The sequence below is a fragment of the Gymnoscopelus braueri genome, assembly GCF_963280865.1.
Source record: "Gymnoscopelus braueri genome assembly, chromosome: 19".
Lineage (NCBI taxonomy): Eukaryota > Metazoa > Chordata > Actinopteri > Myctophiformes > Myctophidae > Gymnoscopelus > Gymnoscopelus braueri.
The window spans coordinates 19665858-19678932 of NC_137621.1; the positions used below are offsets into that span (position 1 = coordinate 19665858).

General features: G+C 38.7%; 2 protein-coding genes across 6 annotated transcripts; one reads left to right on the forward strand and one right to left on the reverse strand.

Annotated features, from left to right (window-relative positions):
• The first annotated feature begins 3227 nt into the window (after window positions 1–3227).
• Window positions 3228–7931, forward strand: gstz1 (glutathione S-transferase zeta 1). 5 transcript variants are annotated; one of them, XM_080414517.1, is made up of 10 exons: window positions 3244–3344; window positions 4020–4096; window positions 4185–4236; window positions 4346–4413; window positions 4709–4789; window positions 4951–5076; window positions 5591–5666; window positions 5781–5833; window positions 7163–7212; window positions 7462–7931. In XM_080414517.1, exons 2-10 carry the CDS (start codon window positions 4079–4081, stop codon window positions 7580–7582), a joined length of 645 nt encoding a protein of 214 aa, XP_080270643.1. In that variant the 5' UTR covers window positions 3244–3344; window positions 4020–4078; the 3' UTR covers window positions 7583–7931. The 5 variants fall into 5 exon arrangements, with proteins under 5 accessions (XP_080270641.1, XP_080270644.1, XP_080270643.1 ...); XM_080414515.1 differs by lacking the exon at window positions 4020–4096 and having other exon boundaries at window positions 3228–3344; XM_080414518.1 differs by lacking the exon at window positions 4020–4096 and having other exon boundaries at window positions 3228–3344; window positions 4361–4413.
• Window positions 7932–9378: 1447 nt separating this feature from the next.
• LOC308074699 (uncharacterized protein) lies at window positions 9379–12724 on the reverse strand (the record flags this gene model as incomplete). Its single annotated transcript, XM_080414204.1, has 7 exons — window positions 9379–9506; window positions 10131–10228; window positions 10787–11014; window positions 11094–11296; window positions 11865–12052; window positions 12367–12513; window positions 12715–12724. The coding sequence occupies 7 exons, from the start codon at window positions 12722–12724 to the stop codon at window positions 9379–9381; spliced, it is 1002 nt and encodes a 333-aa protein (XP_080270330.1).
• Between the last annotated feature and the right edge of the window lie 351 nt (window positions 12725–13075).

Below are 13075 nucleotides of genomic sequence, written 5' to 3' on the forward strand. Positions count from 1 at the left end.
TGGTAGTACGTAGGAGGGTCTGAAATTGGTCTCGTACAATGTGTTGCCTATTTTCACTTGACCATAATGACCTTATATTAAAATGTAATCTGAAAGAGTAGATAATTTGCCTAGCCACTGGAAAGTTCCAGCATTTATAGAGTGCATCATACAGATTCAGGCATGGGATCATTTCTCCATGTAACGTCTAGTTAAGAAGTCCTTGTGGGGCCTTGAAGGACGGAGATGAATTGTATTTTCACTGATTGTCTTGAAGGTCATTACTGTAGGTATTTTATTCTCAAGATCTTAAGACCCGTTTCTCTCCATTTCCACATGCCTTAAAATACCATGAACATTAAACGGCATGCTGTCAACACCCTAGAAATAGTAAAGCTATAATTATGCACAAGCTCTCGCTGACCAGACCTTTCTATATCCTCTATATTCTTTATTTCAAATAAAGGCATCGGACTGTAAAAGGTCTGAATTAGTAGCCACAATGTAAGATTTCCCAGATCTACAGCAAAATCCTGAGTGTTGAGTGTAAAAAAGGACAGTCCATTTTTATGTTCTCAGAGTTAAATGAACACACTTTTACAATGTATGATTTAGTTAATATGGGTAGCATTTTAAAATACTAATTAAAACAGGTAAATTAGACACAATATCCTTTATTATACCCAATTTACTGGTCAACATTATATCTCATGTGCCTCAGCAATGGTATATCCTATGGTCTAATTAGCAGAATGTTTGTTTCTCTGATGGGATGAACTACTGCATATTAACATTTTGATTGCAAACTTTCTGTGCAAGTGTCTGCTGATTCAATGGCTATGACCGTATTAACTTTGTTTTGTGAGGATTACTGTATATAGACCAGTGCATTGCAAACCAGTGCACTAGCAGTTCTATAATTCTTCAAATATGACAAAGCCTTCAACAAGCTGTACTGTGCCTGGGTCTTGGATACTGGTAAGGAGAACTCAGGGAATTAATTTCTAGTTTCTCCTTACAAAAAATAAAAAGTGAGAGTATGGGTTTGCAAATTATTGTTGTATTGTGGTAATAAATTGTTAAACTGAAAGATGCATCTGTATGAAATGGCACTTAAAATTACAATCCGAACAGTTTGTGACTCTCCCAACGGAGAGAGGTAATTACAATGTCTGAACATTGTAATTACACACTAGAGAAAGCGACGCATCTAGTGTATAATCTGCGCCATCTGCTTCAAATAACTTTATTGACATTGTCAATCAGTAGGTGTCCTACCTGACACCACAGTCTAAAGTTGTTCTCACGGTTCTCAAGTGAAGTGTAGAGAGACCACCTCCACCCACTGCAGATGTTATTTATATTGTATTAAAATAGTCTACCATGCAGATTATTTAAAAATGTATTCATTAAAATATGTCCCGGATTGTAGCTTTAAAGCCCTGGCAGTGAAATGTGAACTACTGTATGCTGTAATAAATGTTTTAAAATTCAATGAGCATGAGTTTTGTTGGAAAACCTGGTACATCCCAGAGGCCCTCTAACAGTCTCCTTCTGTTTCACTTGGGAGTGCAGCTTAATGGTGTTCCACCTTCAGGGAATGGAGAAAGAACACAAAATCCTGTTTGTGATTTAAAATGCTGTCAGAATATCACCCTTTTTGTTCTTCTTCTCTTTTTTTTCTTTTACAAAAATAGGTAGTTCACTCACTATAGGACCCAAAGAAGAAGGACAATATCAGTCACCAGAACCAAGGGTGTTTCCGATTAATCTAACATGGTTAAAATGGAGTTTGAAGTTACAATGGGTTTGTATGGGAAGGGGGCTTGTCTGATAAAATGAATATCAAATATCTAAATACTGAATCAAGCAACTTAAAAACTGTCTGGGGGGCTCACACAAGCCTGAGTAGACTGAGTAGATAAAATGACCCAAATTTATTTTGAAAGTGAATTATCCCTTTAAGACTTCTGCCAATTGCACCACCTCACACTAAGTTCAAGTTCAAGTTCAAACTTAGCCTATAGCTGAAATGGCTTTTAAAAAGCTATTTAATCTATAACTAGGCTAAGTTTGAACTTAGTGTGGGGTGGTGCTGGCTTTCCTTGCCTACCTATGTTGAATGCACTTATTGTAAGTCGCTTTGGATAAAAGCATCTGCTAAATGACTGTAATGTAATGTAATGAGTGCGAAGGTATGGACTTCCATACTACATTGTTGCTATTGTGCAGTTAGAGGTCTGTTTTGACACTGAGAACATGATTAAAGTAAACACAGAGATAGCCCTGAAACATGACTGTCATACCATGACAGTCATGGGCCCACTTGTCCCTGGTTTTTGATTATTTTGACATTTACAACTCTCACATGTACATAAACGTTCAGATTTCAAATATAAAGTGCTGACCCCCATGCCACGGATGTATTAAATTGAGCCGGCAAATGTCTAAGTACCTATATCTGCCGTATTGTTCAATAAAAAGCATTTTAATGTCCTTCTATAATTATTATTATTATTTTGTAATGTATCAGAGTGCAATACACCTCCCAACCAGTAGTGTCGCATAGTTGAAAGCATAGGAAAAAAATCGGAGAAAATGGCCGGCAATCGGATTAAAAAGCTTTTTATTGAACAATACGGAATATACAGGTACTTAGACCTTTGCCGGCTCAACTTGTTACATCCGTGGCATGGGGGTCAGCACTTTAAATTTGAAATCTGAACGTTTATGTACATGTGAGAGTTGTAAATGTCATGACGCTTGTGACAGACGAGCGTCATGTGAACCATGGCTAACACAGAGGCTAAAGGTCCCGTGCCGAAAATAGCAGATCTACAAGCTCACAACGATTTGCTTCAGCAACATGTTGTGCGCTTGTAGATCGGCTATTTTCGCGCACGACACCGCCGTATGACGAAATATTTACCACACGTCACTGATCTGCGACTTTCTTGCAGCAGATCTGTCTCAACCAAGCCCCCAGAACCCAGTGGTTTCATTGAAGCCAAATGGACATGCTGGCCATTTGAGGTATTGCAGGTGTGGCCAGTGTATATGAACTAGCCCATGGGGCTCCAGTGCGTCACAGGAGCCCCAAATAGGCCGCGCCCATCACATTTTCCAATACGTTTCCAACCCGGAAGAAGGGGTGATTTCGGCCCATGCGCTGGGTGAGCAACTCAATGCAAGTGGATGGGAGGCGATATCCGGTGCCCTCTCTATTATTTTTAACTCTATGGTCTCAACTCTTTTGGCGACCAACAGACATTAAGGAACGTGGGCAGGTCTACAATATAGAGTTAAAAATAAGTCAACTACAACCACTGTCTACAATGCATGTGTCTTTTGCTTGCCTCACTAAGGTGACTGCTCGTCTATGCCTTGCTCAGTCAGTGTGTGCTCTGTGTTTTACTGTATGTATGCCTTGCTAGCCTCGTTCCCAGCCTTCACTCATCTGCGAATCAGTGTAAAGTAACTAAGTACATTTACTCAAGTACTGCACTTAAGTACAATTTTTTGAGGTACTTTTACTTTACTTGAGACTGGAGTATTTCCAATGTTCAATACTTTTACTTCTACTCCACTACATCTCAGAGGCAAATGATATACTTTTACACCACTACAATTATTTCAAAACTTTACTACTGTAGATTTTGATTATTACTACAAAACATACATTACCCACTTCAGCCCACTATACATTTCGGCCATTTGAAAATAGATTTTCAAAAGATCTTTATACATTTGAAAACGTTCTACTTCTGGTACTTTAAGTACATTTTGATGCCAATACTTTTGTACTTTTACTCAAGTATTTTTTTTCATTACCGGACTTGTACTTGTAACAGTGTTTCTACATTGCAGTATTGATACTTTTACTTAAGTAAAAAAAAAAGAGCACTTTTCCCACCACTGTTGCTAATGTGAAACATATGAACCCCAGACATTGCTTAGTCATTGACCAAATAACTAGGGAGGAGGGATTTTAGAGGAACACTGCTATTGGTCGGCAGATAGATGATGGTTTTATTTTTCAGCTCTCCAGTAAGAAGGGCTGTAAGGGTAGTTGATTCACAGAAAGTTGTGAGTGAGAACTATGGCGACCAAAAACAAGGTGAACGTCTGGATAACTTTGATTTAAACTATTTATGTTTTTCAAAATGTGCTATTTTCTTTGTTTTAACATTTGCTTTGTGCTTTAGCCTGTCCTTCATGGATACTTCAGGAGCTCCTGTTCCTGGAGGGTTCGAATCGGTAAGTATTTGTAATATGTATTTTTTCCCTCTTATTATTAATTTAAGCTATAGCCTCTATATGCACCTTTTAGTTAACACAAAAACATGTTTAATGTCATGTGTGCCAGCTTTTGCCCTCAAAGGTATTGATTATGACCAAGTTCCAGTCAATCTAATCAAAGATGGAGGTCAACAGGTACAGTTGATAAAATGTACTAATCCGACACACACACACACACACACACACACACACACACACACACACACACACACACACACACACACACACGCGCGCACGCACGCACGCACGCACGCACACACATTTATAACGGTGCTATTCTTCATTTAAAGTGTCATACCATATAAATAGGTAACAATATTTACATAGGAATATGTGATTTTGTGTTGTTATTAACTCATACCTTAAATTAGTACTCAAGTATAATAGCAATAACTGTAGTAGTCATATTCATGTTCTCTGTCTACTCAAGCTTATGGATCAGTATAAGGCATTAAACCCGATGCAACAAGTGCCTGCTGTGCAAATAGATGGCATCACCCTGTCTCAGTCTGTGAGTTTTCAAAATACTTAACAATTCAACTTAAAGCACAACACATTCCTCAGTGTTAATTTAACTCTGAGCAGGTCCATTTCTACAATCTGAAGAGTTTAATTAAAACTCAGTATTTGTCTGTGTGATTCGACTTTTAAACGTTTTCTCTGCTGTCCCAGCTGGCTGTGATCCAGTACATTGAGGAGACCAGACCAGGACCCAGGCTGCTGCCCACAGACCCCAAGAAACGTGCACAGGTCCGAATGATCTGTGACATCATTGCCTCTGGAATACAGCCTCTGCAGGTGAGTGCACTGTGGTAAAATGGATTCCCAATCAAACCAAAGCAGACAGTTCCACCATTTTAATGCTCTTCAGCATCAGACTGATGTAGAGCATTAGCTCTATTAGTTCTATGTAGAGCATTAGCTCTACATCACTGGTGGATGTGCCAATAAATTGCACTTAACCACTTAAACCCTAGTGTAACTATTCTGGGGGGAACATTCAATCTACAAGCTAATAACGCGGTCGTAACGCACCGCGTTATGAGCTTGGAGTTGGGCTATTTTCGGCAATGAGATTTGTTGTAGAGGGAGAAAAGTTAATTCATTCATTATGTATTTATTTAGTCTTGGTGGGATCAATGATGTCAACGACTTGTCTCAGGACACATTTAAAGTATTTTCATATTTTCAAAAGTATAAAATAGTGCTTTAAGTGGTTAAATATGGATGATGTTTATTTATTTTTATATTTTTTTACATGAGCACTTTTTGGTTGACATCCTACAGGGTTCATTGTCTGGTTGTGTTTCAGAATCTTTATGTTATCCAGAAGATAGGAGCAGAGAAGATGCAGTGGGCACAGCATTTCATCGATCGTGGTTTTCAAGGTGGGTAGAGGGTAGAACTGCCTTTACGACGTTACTTTAAAAATCACTTTACACAGTCTGCTCATGAGGCGTTTACTACTTGGCTAACCTCTATACCCTGGTGTACATTCTCAGCTTTAGAGCCCATTCTGAAAGAGACAGCGGGGACATACTGCGTAGGGGATGAGGTGAGGGGATGATATCAGAGTTACAATAATACGTATGTACCATACCGTTGCTGTCGGGTGAAAACCTTGTATGTCCAAAACTTTGTTACTTTTCCAGGGAATGAAAAAAATAAAAAATAAACAACTGTGTTCCAATGGATCAAATTAGTCACAAGTTGTTTTTAATACTTTTCATTGGTGTATATAAATAAATAAATAAATAAATTAATTCATTCATTAAAATAAAATAAAAAAACAACACAGACTTCACGTATTTTTAACCGTATCTTGAATCTTCATATAATTGGTTTGTTACTAACGCTCATTATAAGATGGCACAATTTATAGGGGCAGCAGTGGCTCAGAAAGTAGAGTGGCCTCTTGGGAAACGGAAGGTTCCGGAAGTTCAATCCCGGGCTCCCCCAGAGTTAGTGTTGAAGTGTCTTTGAGCAAAACACTGAAACCCTAATTGCTCCCGATGAGCAGGTTGGTGCCTTGCATGGTTCCCTCCACCATCGGTGTGTGAATGTAATGCACATTGTAAAGTGCCTTGGATAAAGGCACTATATAAATGCACCATTTACGATGTCCTTCTACTGACTTTGCATCTCAATGGTGGACCGTTAACCACAAGCAGACATGGGCCATGCACAGTTCCGAAACCTGCCTACCAATGACTACCAATCATCGATGGAGATTCCAAGCTAACATAAACTACAGCCTTTCTCTCCCTGGAAAGTTAGCATGCTGAAATATAACCATCGTTCTTGCATTCATTTAAAAAAAGTTTTGAATATTGCTTGAAATGAGCAAACCTGCCTACCGATGATGTCACTGGTAGGCAGGTTTCTGAATTATCCACAGCCCTCCTCGAGACACAGACATGGTACCATCTCATAATGAGCATTAGTGAGGAGTCAGGACCATTTATGTGAAGATAGTTGAAAATGGGTGAAGTGGTCCTTTGACCACTAGCAGATCTACAAGATCAGCTATATTACTTTTGTAGACTGTCATACGATGATGTATACAGACAGATCAAAGAAGAAAAACACAAAAACACACACTTGACTTCACTTTTTTAATGCTAACGTTTTGGTCAAGGACCTTCTTCACGCATTTGAGACGCTTGAGATGCCTGAACAAAGTCCTTGACTGAAATGTTGCAATTAACCACATGAACCCTAGCATCCCTATTCTGGGCATGTCATAATACGCAAACATTTGGGCATAAATGTATGAAAAAATAAAAGATGAAATACGGAGATACAAGTTTCTGCCCAACAGTGACGATATATAGTTCAATGTATGGCTTTAGTTTGGTCTATTAACAAAGTGCTTCCTTCTCAGATATCCATGGCTGACATCTGTCTAGTCCCACAAGTGTACAATGCTGAAAGGTAACCCGTTATTCAATGAGAATATAAACATTGTTGCATATGCCTCACATTTCATTGAAATCATTTTTTTTTGCTTTCATGTCAATTTATTTTTGTCATTTTGTGATGATGTTTACATTATTTTGTGACCATTTAGCTGCAACAATGGAATTTATTACGCAAAACACTATTTTATACATGATTTCACTCTCTAAAAAAAACTAAAACAAAACAAAAACAACTTTTTCATGAAATCCATGTCTCTAACAGGTTCAAAGTGAATGTCGGGCAATTTCCAACAATCAAAAGGCTTAATGAGACCTTGGTGGAAGTCGAAGCTTTCAAAGTGAGCCATCCATCTTGCCAACCAGACACACCTGCTGATACTTAAGATAGTGTGTCATTAGTCTTGCATAGCCAGACAATCGGATATCTCTGCCTACCAATAGTCTGGATACATTTTAAAATCATTGTATGGGCTTGGGTGGTCGGTGAAGGCAACTGGTGACTATGCTACGGCCACTGTTTATTTTTTTCACCGACCAAATGCCAATCACCCAGATTAGGAAGGACCGCCCTCCATCCTGGTTTGCAATGCAGTTTTTTTTTATTCTCCAAATTGTTACCACCCATCTCTAGACCACACAAAATTGTCACCAGACTTATCAGTAGACAGAGATCTCTGAAAGTATGGCTATGCGTATTGCGTACAATGTACATTGTAGAATAAAGTCCTTTGATAGTAATCCTGTTTCAGTGTCTCCATGACAAAAAGGTGTTTTGGGTTCAAATAAGTTGTTTGTTTTTTTTATACTTGGTCAACATAAAAAATATTTACCTTTTGTTATAAATTAATTAAATAGCTCTGCCACGAAGGCAAAGTTAAGGGGAGATTGTCACCCATTTGTGTGTCCCCGGACTCTTTTCGCAAACCACTTGACTGAACGCCAAATTTCTTATTTTCATATAATGTAGGCTATATATATTTAATTACTTTAATTTTGAAAGAGCTGTACATCTTTACCGTCATTGTTTTTGAGCAATTAAATTGCCATCCGGCGGCAGATGTCATTGAGAAAGTGGGGGGACTGGTCATTCAGGCTGAACAGTGCCCAAATATGTCGTAGTATGGCTGTAGGATTCGATCAGAGTACACCCAAATATGGAGTTCCAAACTGATATCAATATGACCTTGTCTTGGCCAAATATGGCGTTCCTTTGCACACCTAGATGTGCCAATTATAGAACAGAAGCTCAAATAGATACATGAATGAGTAGTATAAAAACAATACTGGTGAGCCTCGTCAAGTGGGTTTTCAAGAGTGAAGATTGTACAAATAGAATTGGCCCCATATTAAGAGATACTGTACTAACACCACTTATATAATGACTGACATTTAGCCTTCCTCCAGGGAGAGGCAAAGTAAGCTCGACTGAACAAAATGCCCTTTCAAGGCCACAATAAACTAGTAATGCAGGCAGGCCTAATGAGAGAACCACTATTACAGCCAAACATGCACTTATTGCATCCACCCAAAAGATCATACTAGCCCTCTTGAGTTAGGCATTACACTTTAAAACAGCCGGGGTCTGTGCACCCCAGATAGTTTTAAGTTGCTTGAGTCAATATGGATCAGACACCCCCCCCATATATGCACAGTCAACGCCATGTTAGATCATTGAAAACATACGTCCCTGGTTCCCGATATTGTCCTAATGCATGAAGAATTATCCCCTCTGCATTAGGACAATGTCACCACCAAAAGCAGAAGTGTTTTCAATGAGTTTAAACGGGCTTACAGGTGCAGGTCTGATCAAATTAATGTACTAAATATTAAAACCAAAAACAGTCGTGCACACAAGCCTCAGTAGATGTTAAAATGACCACAGAAGTGCTTTAAAGTGAAAAAAAAATACACCTTTACGTGTCGAGGATGTGTGTCCCGCTTTCGGTTTCCATTCTTAATAATCATCCATCAATCCAGGTTAAAAATAGAGTACATTTTATTTCATACAAATAAAATCATGTAAAACACTGCAATAAAAACACAAAAATAAAATACATAAGTATCATAGAGGAATCTCTATTTGACACTTTACGGCATCATTGTATGGGCCTAGTCCACAGCCATCTGCTCCACCAAACACCAAGACACTGCACTGGACATCCACAAGCTTGTTCTTACTCTACTTCTCATTGTGCCTCTGCTTCTCATCATCTGTAAGGGTGGATGTGCCCAGATGTATGATACTGTGTCCAGCACGTGGTTTGGCGCTAAGAGGTGATGAGACTAATGAAGTCCACATGTTGGTGTCTAAGGTAAAAAATAAATAAAAATAGAGATACGTTACTTTCTACCAAACTTACATCAGCGACATTAAGAATCATGTTTTGTGATTCTAAATGTCAATAAAACCACAATTAAAAGCCTAACTAACTGGACCTAACCGTTTAGTTAAAGACTTTTATGTAATATTTTGTTGCTGTTGTGTAAAAAGATTTTCATATATGACTGCCCCATTTCATTTTGACAATGCGTGTAAAAATAGCCGATCTACAATCTAACATCGCGTAGTACAGTGGTTCTCAGTGGGGTCCAGGGACCCCCAGGGGTCTTTGGGGGTTCCCAGCAAAATGAGTTAATATAGCATCACAACAATTTTAACCACAGCTTCACTTTTTTTTTATTATCGAAAATGTACATTTAGATGTTCTTTTACATCAATCTTCTCTTCTGTGGTCCCGTCACATGCATTTTCAGATGGGGGTCCACGGCCATTTACTTATCAATTTAGGGGTCCTTAACGTGAAAGTTTGAGAACCACTGGCGTAGTACAGTAAATAGGCCAGTTTCAGTATTTAGAAGTTTTGGGGAAAATGGAGGCCAGGTTAAAGTGGTTAAGTCTGTGTGGGTTTAATAATAAGCAACAATCCTCACCTATATTGAAGACATGAACATCCTGTAGAGTTCCAATAGAACTGAACCCTCCACTGATCAGCAGCCTGTTGTCTGACACTGGAAGTGCTGCATGGAACCTGTCAAATACGTAATCTGGATTAGTATAATTATTCTTCCAACACCAGTCTAAAATTATATCAATCACCAAGACTGGGTCTAATAACAGCTTGGCTACCATGTGGATCTCAGACATGTTGTGAATGACATCATATTGACCTCTGAATATAGAGTCACATGCCTCGCCATTGACTTATATAGAATGAAAGTTTTAAAATGTTAATTAAAAACATTACCAAAAAAAAGTGAGAAAAGTGAAATCTGCGATTACAAAAAAAAAAAAGGGTGTGAAAACTGGGATTTACTTTCTTGGCCTACTGGCAGCGCACAAGATATTTGGCATTGATCCGGCCAATCATTTGCAAGATTAACCCTGGACACAAGACAGCTCGCCCCCTAGGAGCCACGTCGTAAAAAAAATAAAATCCACACAATTTCCAAAACAAAGCGCATTTGTCACTGAACATCTCGTGTTGTGATGCATGCCACGTATTGCAAGAAAGTCTGTCCTAGATATGTAAAAAAAAAAAACAGGCATTGCAAAGGCATTTGCCAAGGTTGAATAATTACATACTCACCCCCGAGGCAATGGTGGCATGTTCTCATATTTAACAGCAGTGTACTCCATAAAACCTTTAATAAAAATAAAGAGAAGGATTAGTGGAAAACTGAAGGGATGCTGTGAAAAACACCCGACAGGCCTCTCTACCTTACCAAGGTCTAGAATGTGGAGATCATTGAGGTAGGTTGAAGTCTTCCGGCCACCAAAGATGAACAGCTTCTTTGACAGTAGGGTCATCGAGTGCCTGCTCAATACATGACAATTGTTTATCAAATTATCGTTAACATTTTGGCAACATCTCCTCATGACATGAGTCAACTTACCCAAGCCTAGACAGCGGTGGCTTCCCCTCTATGATGGGCTTGTACCAGAGTTTAAAGTCTGGGTTAAAGATGTACAGCTCGCCACTGGGGATCAAGCCCGTCCTAGCACCACGTTTTGGCAGGACACCACCACCAAAGACATACAGTTCTTTCTTGTAAACGACTGCCGAGTGATGAGCCAAACGAGGAATTTGTCCAGCTGCCTAAGAGTGAATATGCACATAAGGTCTTTAACCACTTTCACTGGTTTCCCCATGTTGTGCATATTATAGGTGAATATTTCCCCAAAAATGTATAGCCGACCTACAAGCTCACAATGATCAACATGTTGTGAGACCAAGTGCAAATCAGGCTCATGTGGTGAATACAAGCATTTGCTAGCTATTACTCAAGTACTGAAAAGTAGTGAAGTGCCGATACCACTTTTGGGGTCGATCTTCTGATAGTATATATTATATTTTTTTGTATGTAATTTTCAAAAAATAAATATATTTTTATAAATAATATATATAATGCAGCTATTATAGTATATATAATGCAGCCATTATAGTATATACAATTATATATAAATAATCTATTGCAGCTATTATAGTGCATATATGAAAAAAAATTATAAAAAGAAAAAAAAAAATATATATATAAAAGATATATTTTTCAAAAAAGTCAATATTTTCAACAGTATCGATACTCTAGTGATCGATATCAGTATCGATATGCACACCAATACTGAAAAGTTAAGAAACCACAATGTAGCTTTTGTGACAAACTCACAGTGACGAGCTCCCATTTCCAGCTCAGAGTATTGAGAATGTAGAGGTCACTGTATCGATGTCCCTCACCAAAGCCACCATACACATAGACCAAGTTGGATTCAGGGTCATACGTTGCCGAGTGACCAGTGGCAGGAGGTGGTATGGGTCCAGAGGCAGAGGAGTTCATGGGGAACCAGCAGTCATTGTCTGAGGAAGATACAAAAGCTATGCATGAATTCACTATAACTAAAGATATACATTTAGTCATCTTACAATATATGATCTTTGGAGTGACCTTTTACTGAACACTCTATAGAAATATAGATCTATTTAACACTTATTTGGCATTTTAGTTGCCTTGTACATTGAATGCATTCATTTTCTGTAATAAATGTTTGTCTCTTTTGAATTACAGTTGTTGTGCTGCTGTGTATATTGTGCAGCTGTGTATATATATATTCCAATGGGAAACACATTACTGTCAAGGAAAATGTATAGAATTGAAGAAAGAATTAACTGACCTGTGTCAAGCTTCCACAGAGAATCCTTGCAGTGTGCTTGACCGGTCGCAGATGTCTCCCCTCCAATCATGATGGCTGTATGCTGGTCAGTCAAACACATGCCATGTCTCCAGCGTGCTGATGGACACACTGAAAGACAAGTTTTTCCTTCAGACAGTGGTTCTGAAACTTTTTAATTTCCAGTTTGGTATGCAATGCTTTGGCCACAGAGCCCCCCTAACAGTGTACAAATGGTACCAAGGCCGACAGCATCACAATCAAAGTGGGTGATAATGTTATCGCAAGAGTTTTTACCTTTACCGAAGAACAGTCAATTACCTAAGTTCCATTTTCAACCAAAAAGTCAACCAAAGAACATGCTTTTTGTATTGGATTTCCTCTCTAGTCAGTAAGAATACTTACTGAAATAGATTTTAATGTACCACAACACTACTAAGGCCTTAAAAACAAGGCTCCAGACAACCAAAAACAAACTGGTAAGGCTACTCCTTGGCCTTACACCTACAACCCCTGCTCACTTTGCTAGGGTCAGATGGCTCAGGGTCGAGGACAGAGTACAGCAACGGGCATGGTCTACAAGATACACCACAACGTTAAGATACCCATGTACCTGTCAAAGTACATAAAAAATGTAAATTAAGTCCACAATCACAACACCAGTAGCCTCGGAAACCCAGGCTTTTTTTTTTGTTACAAAAGAAATACAACA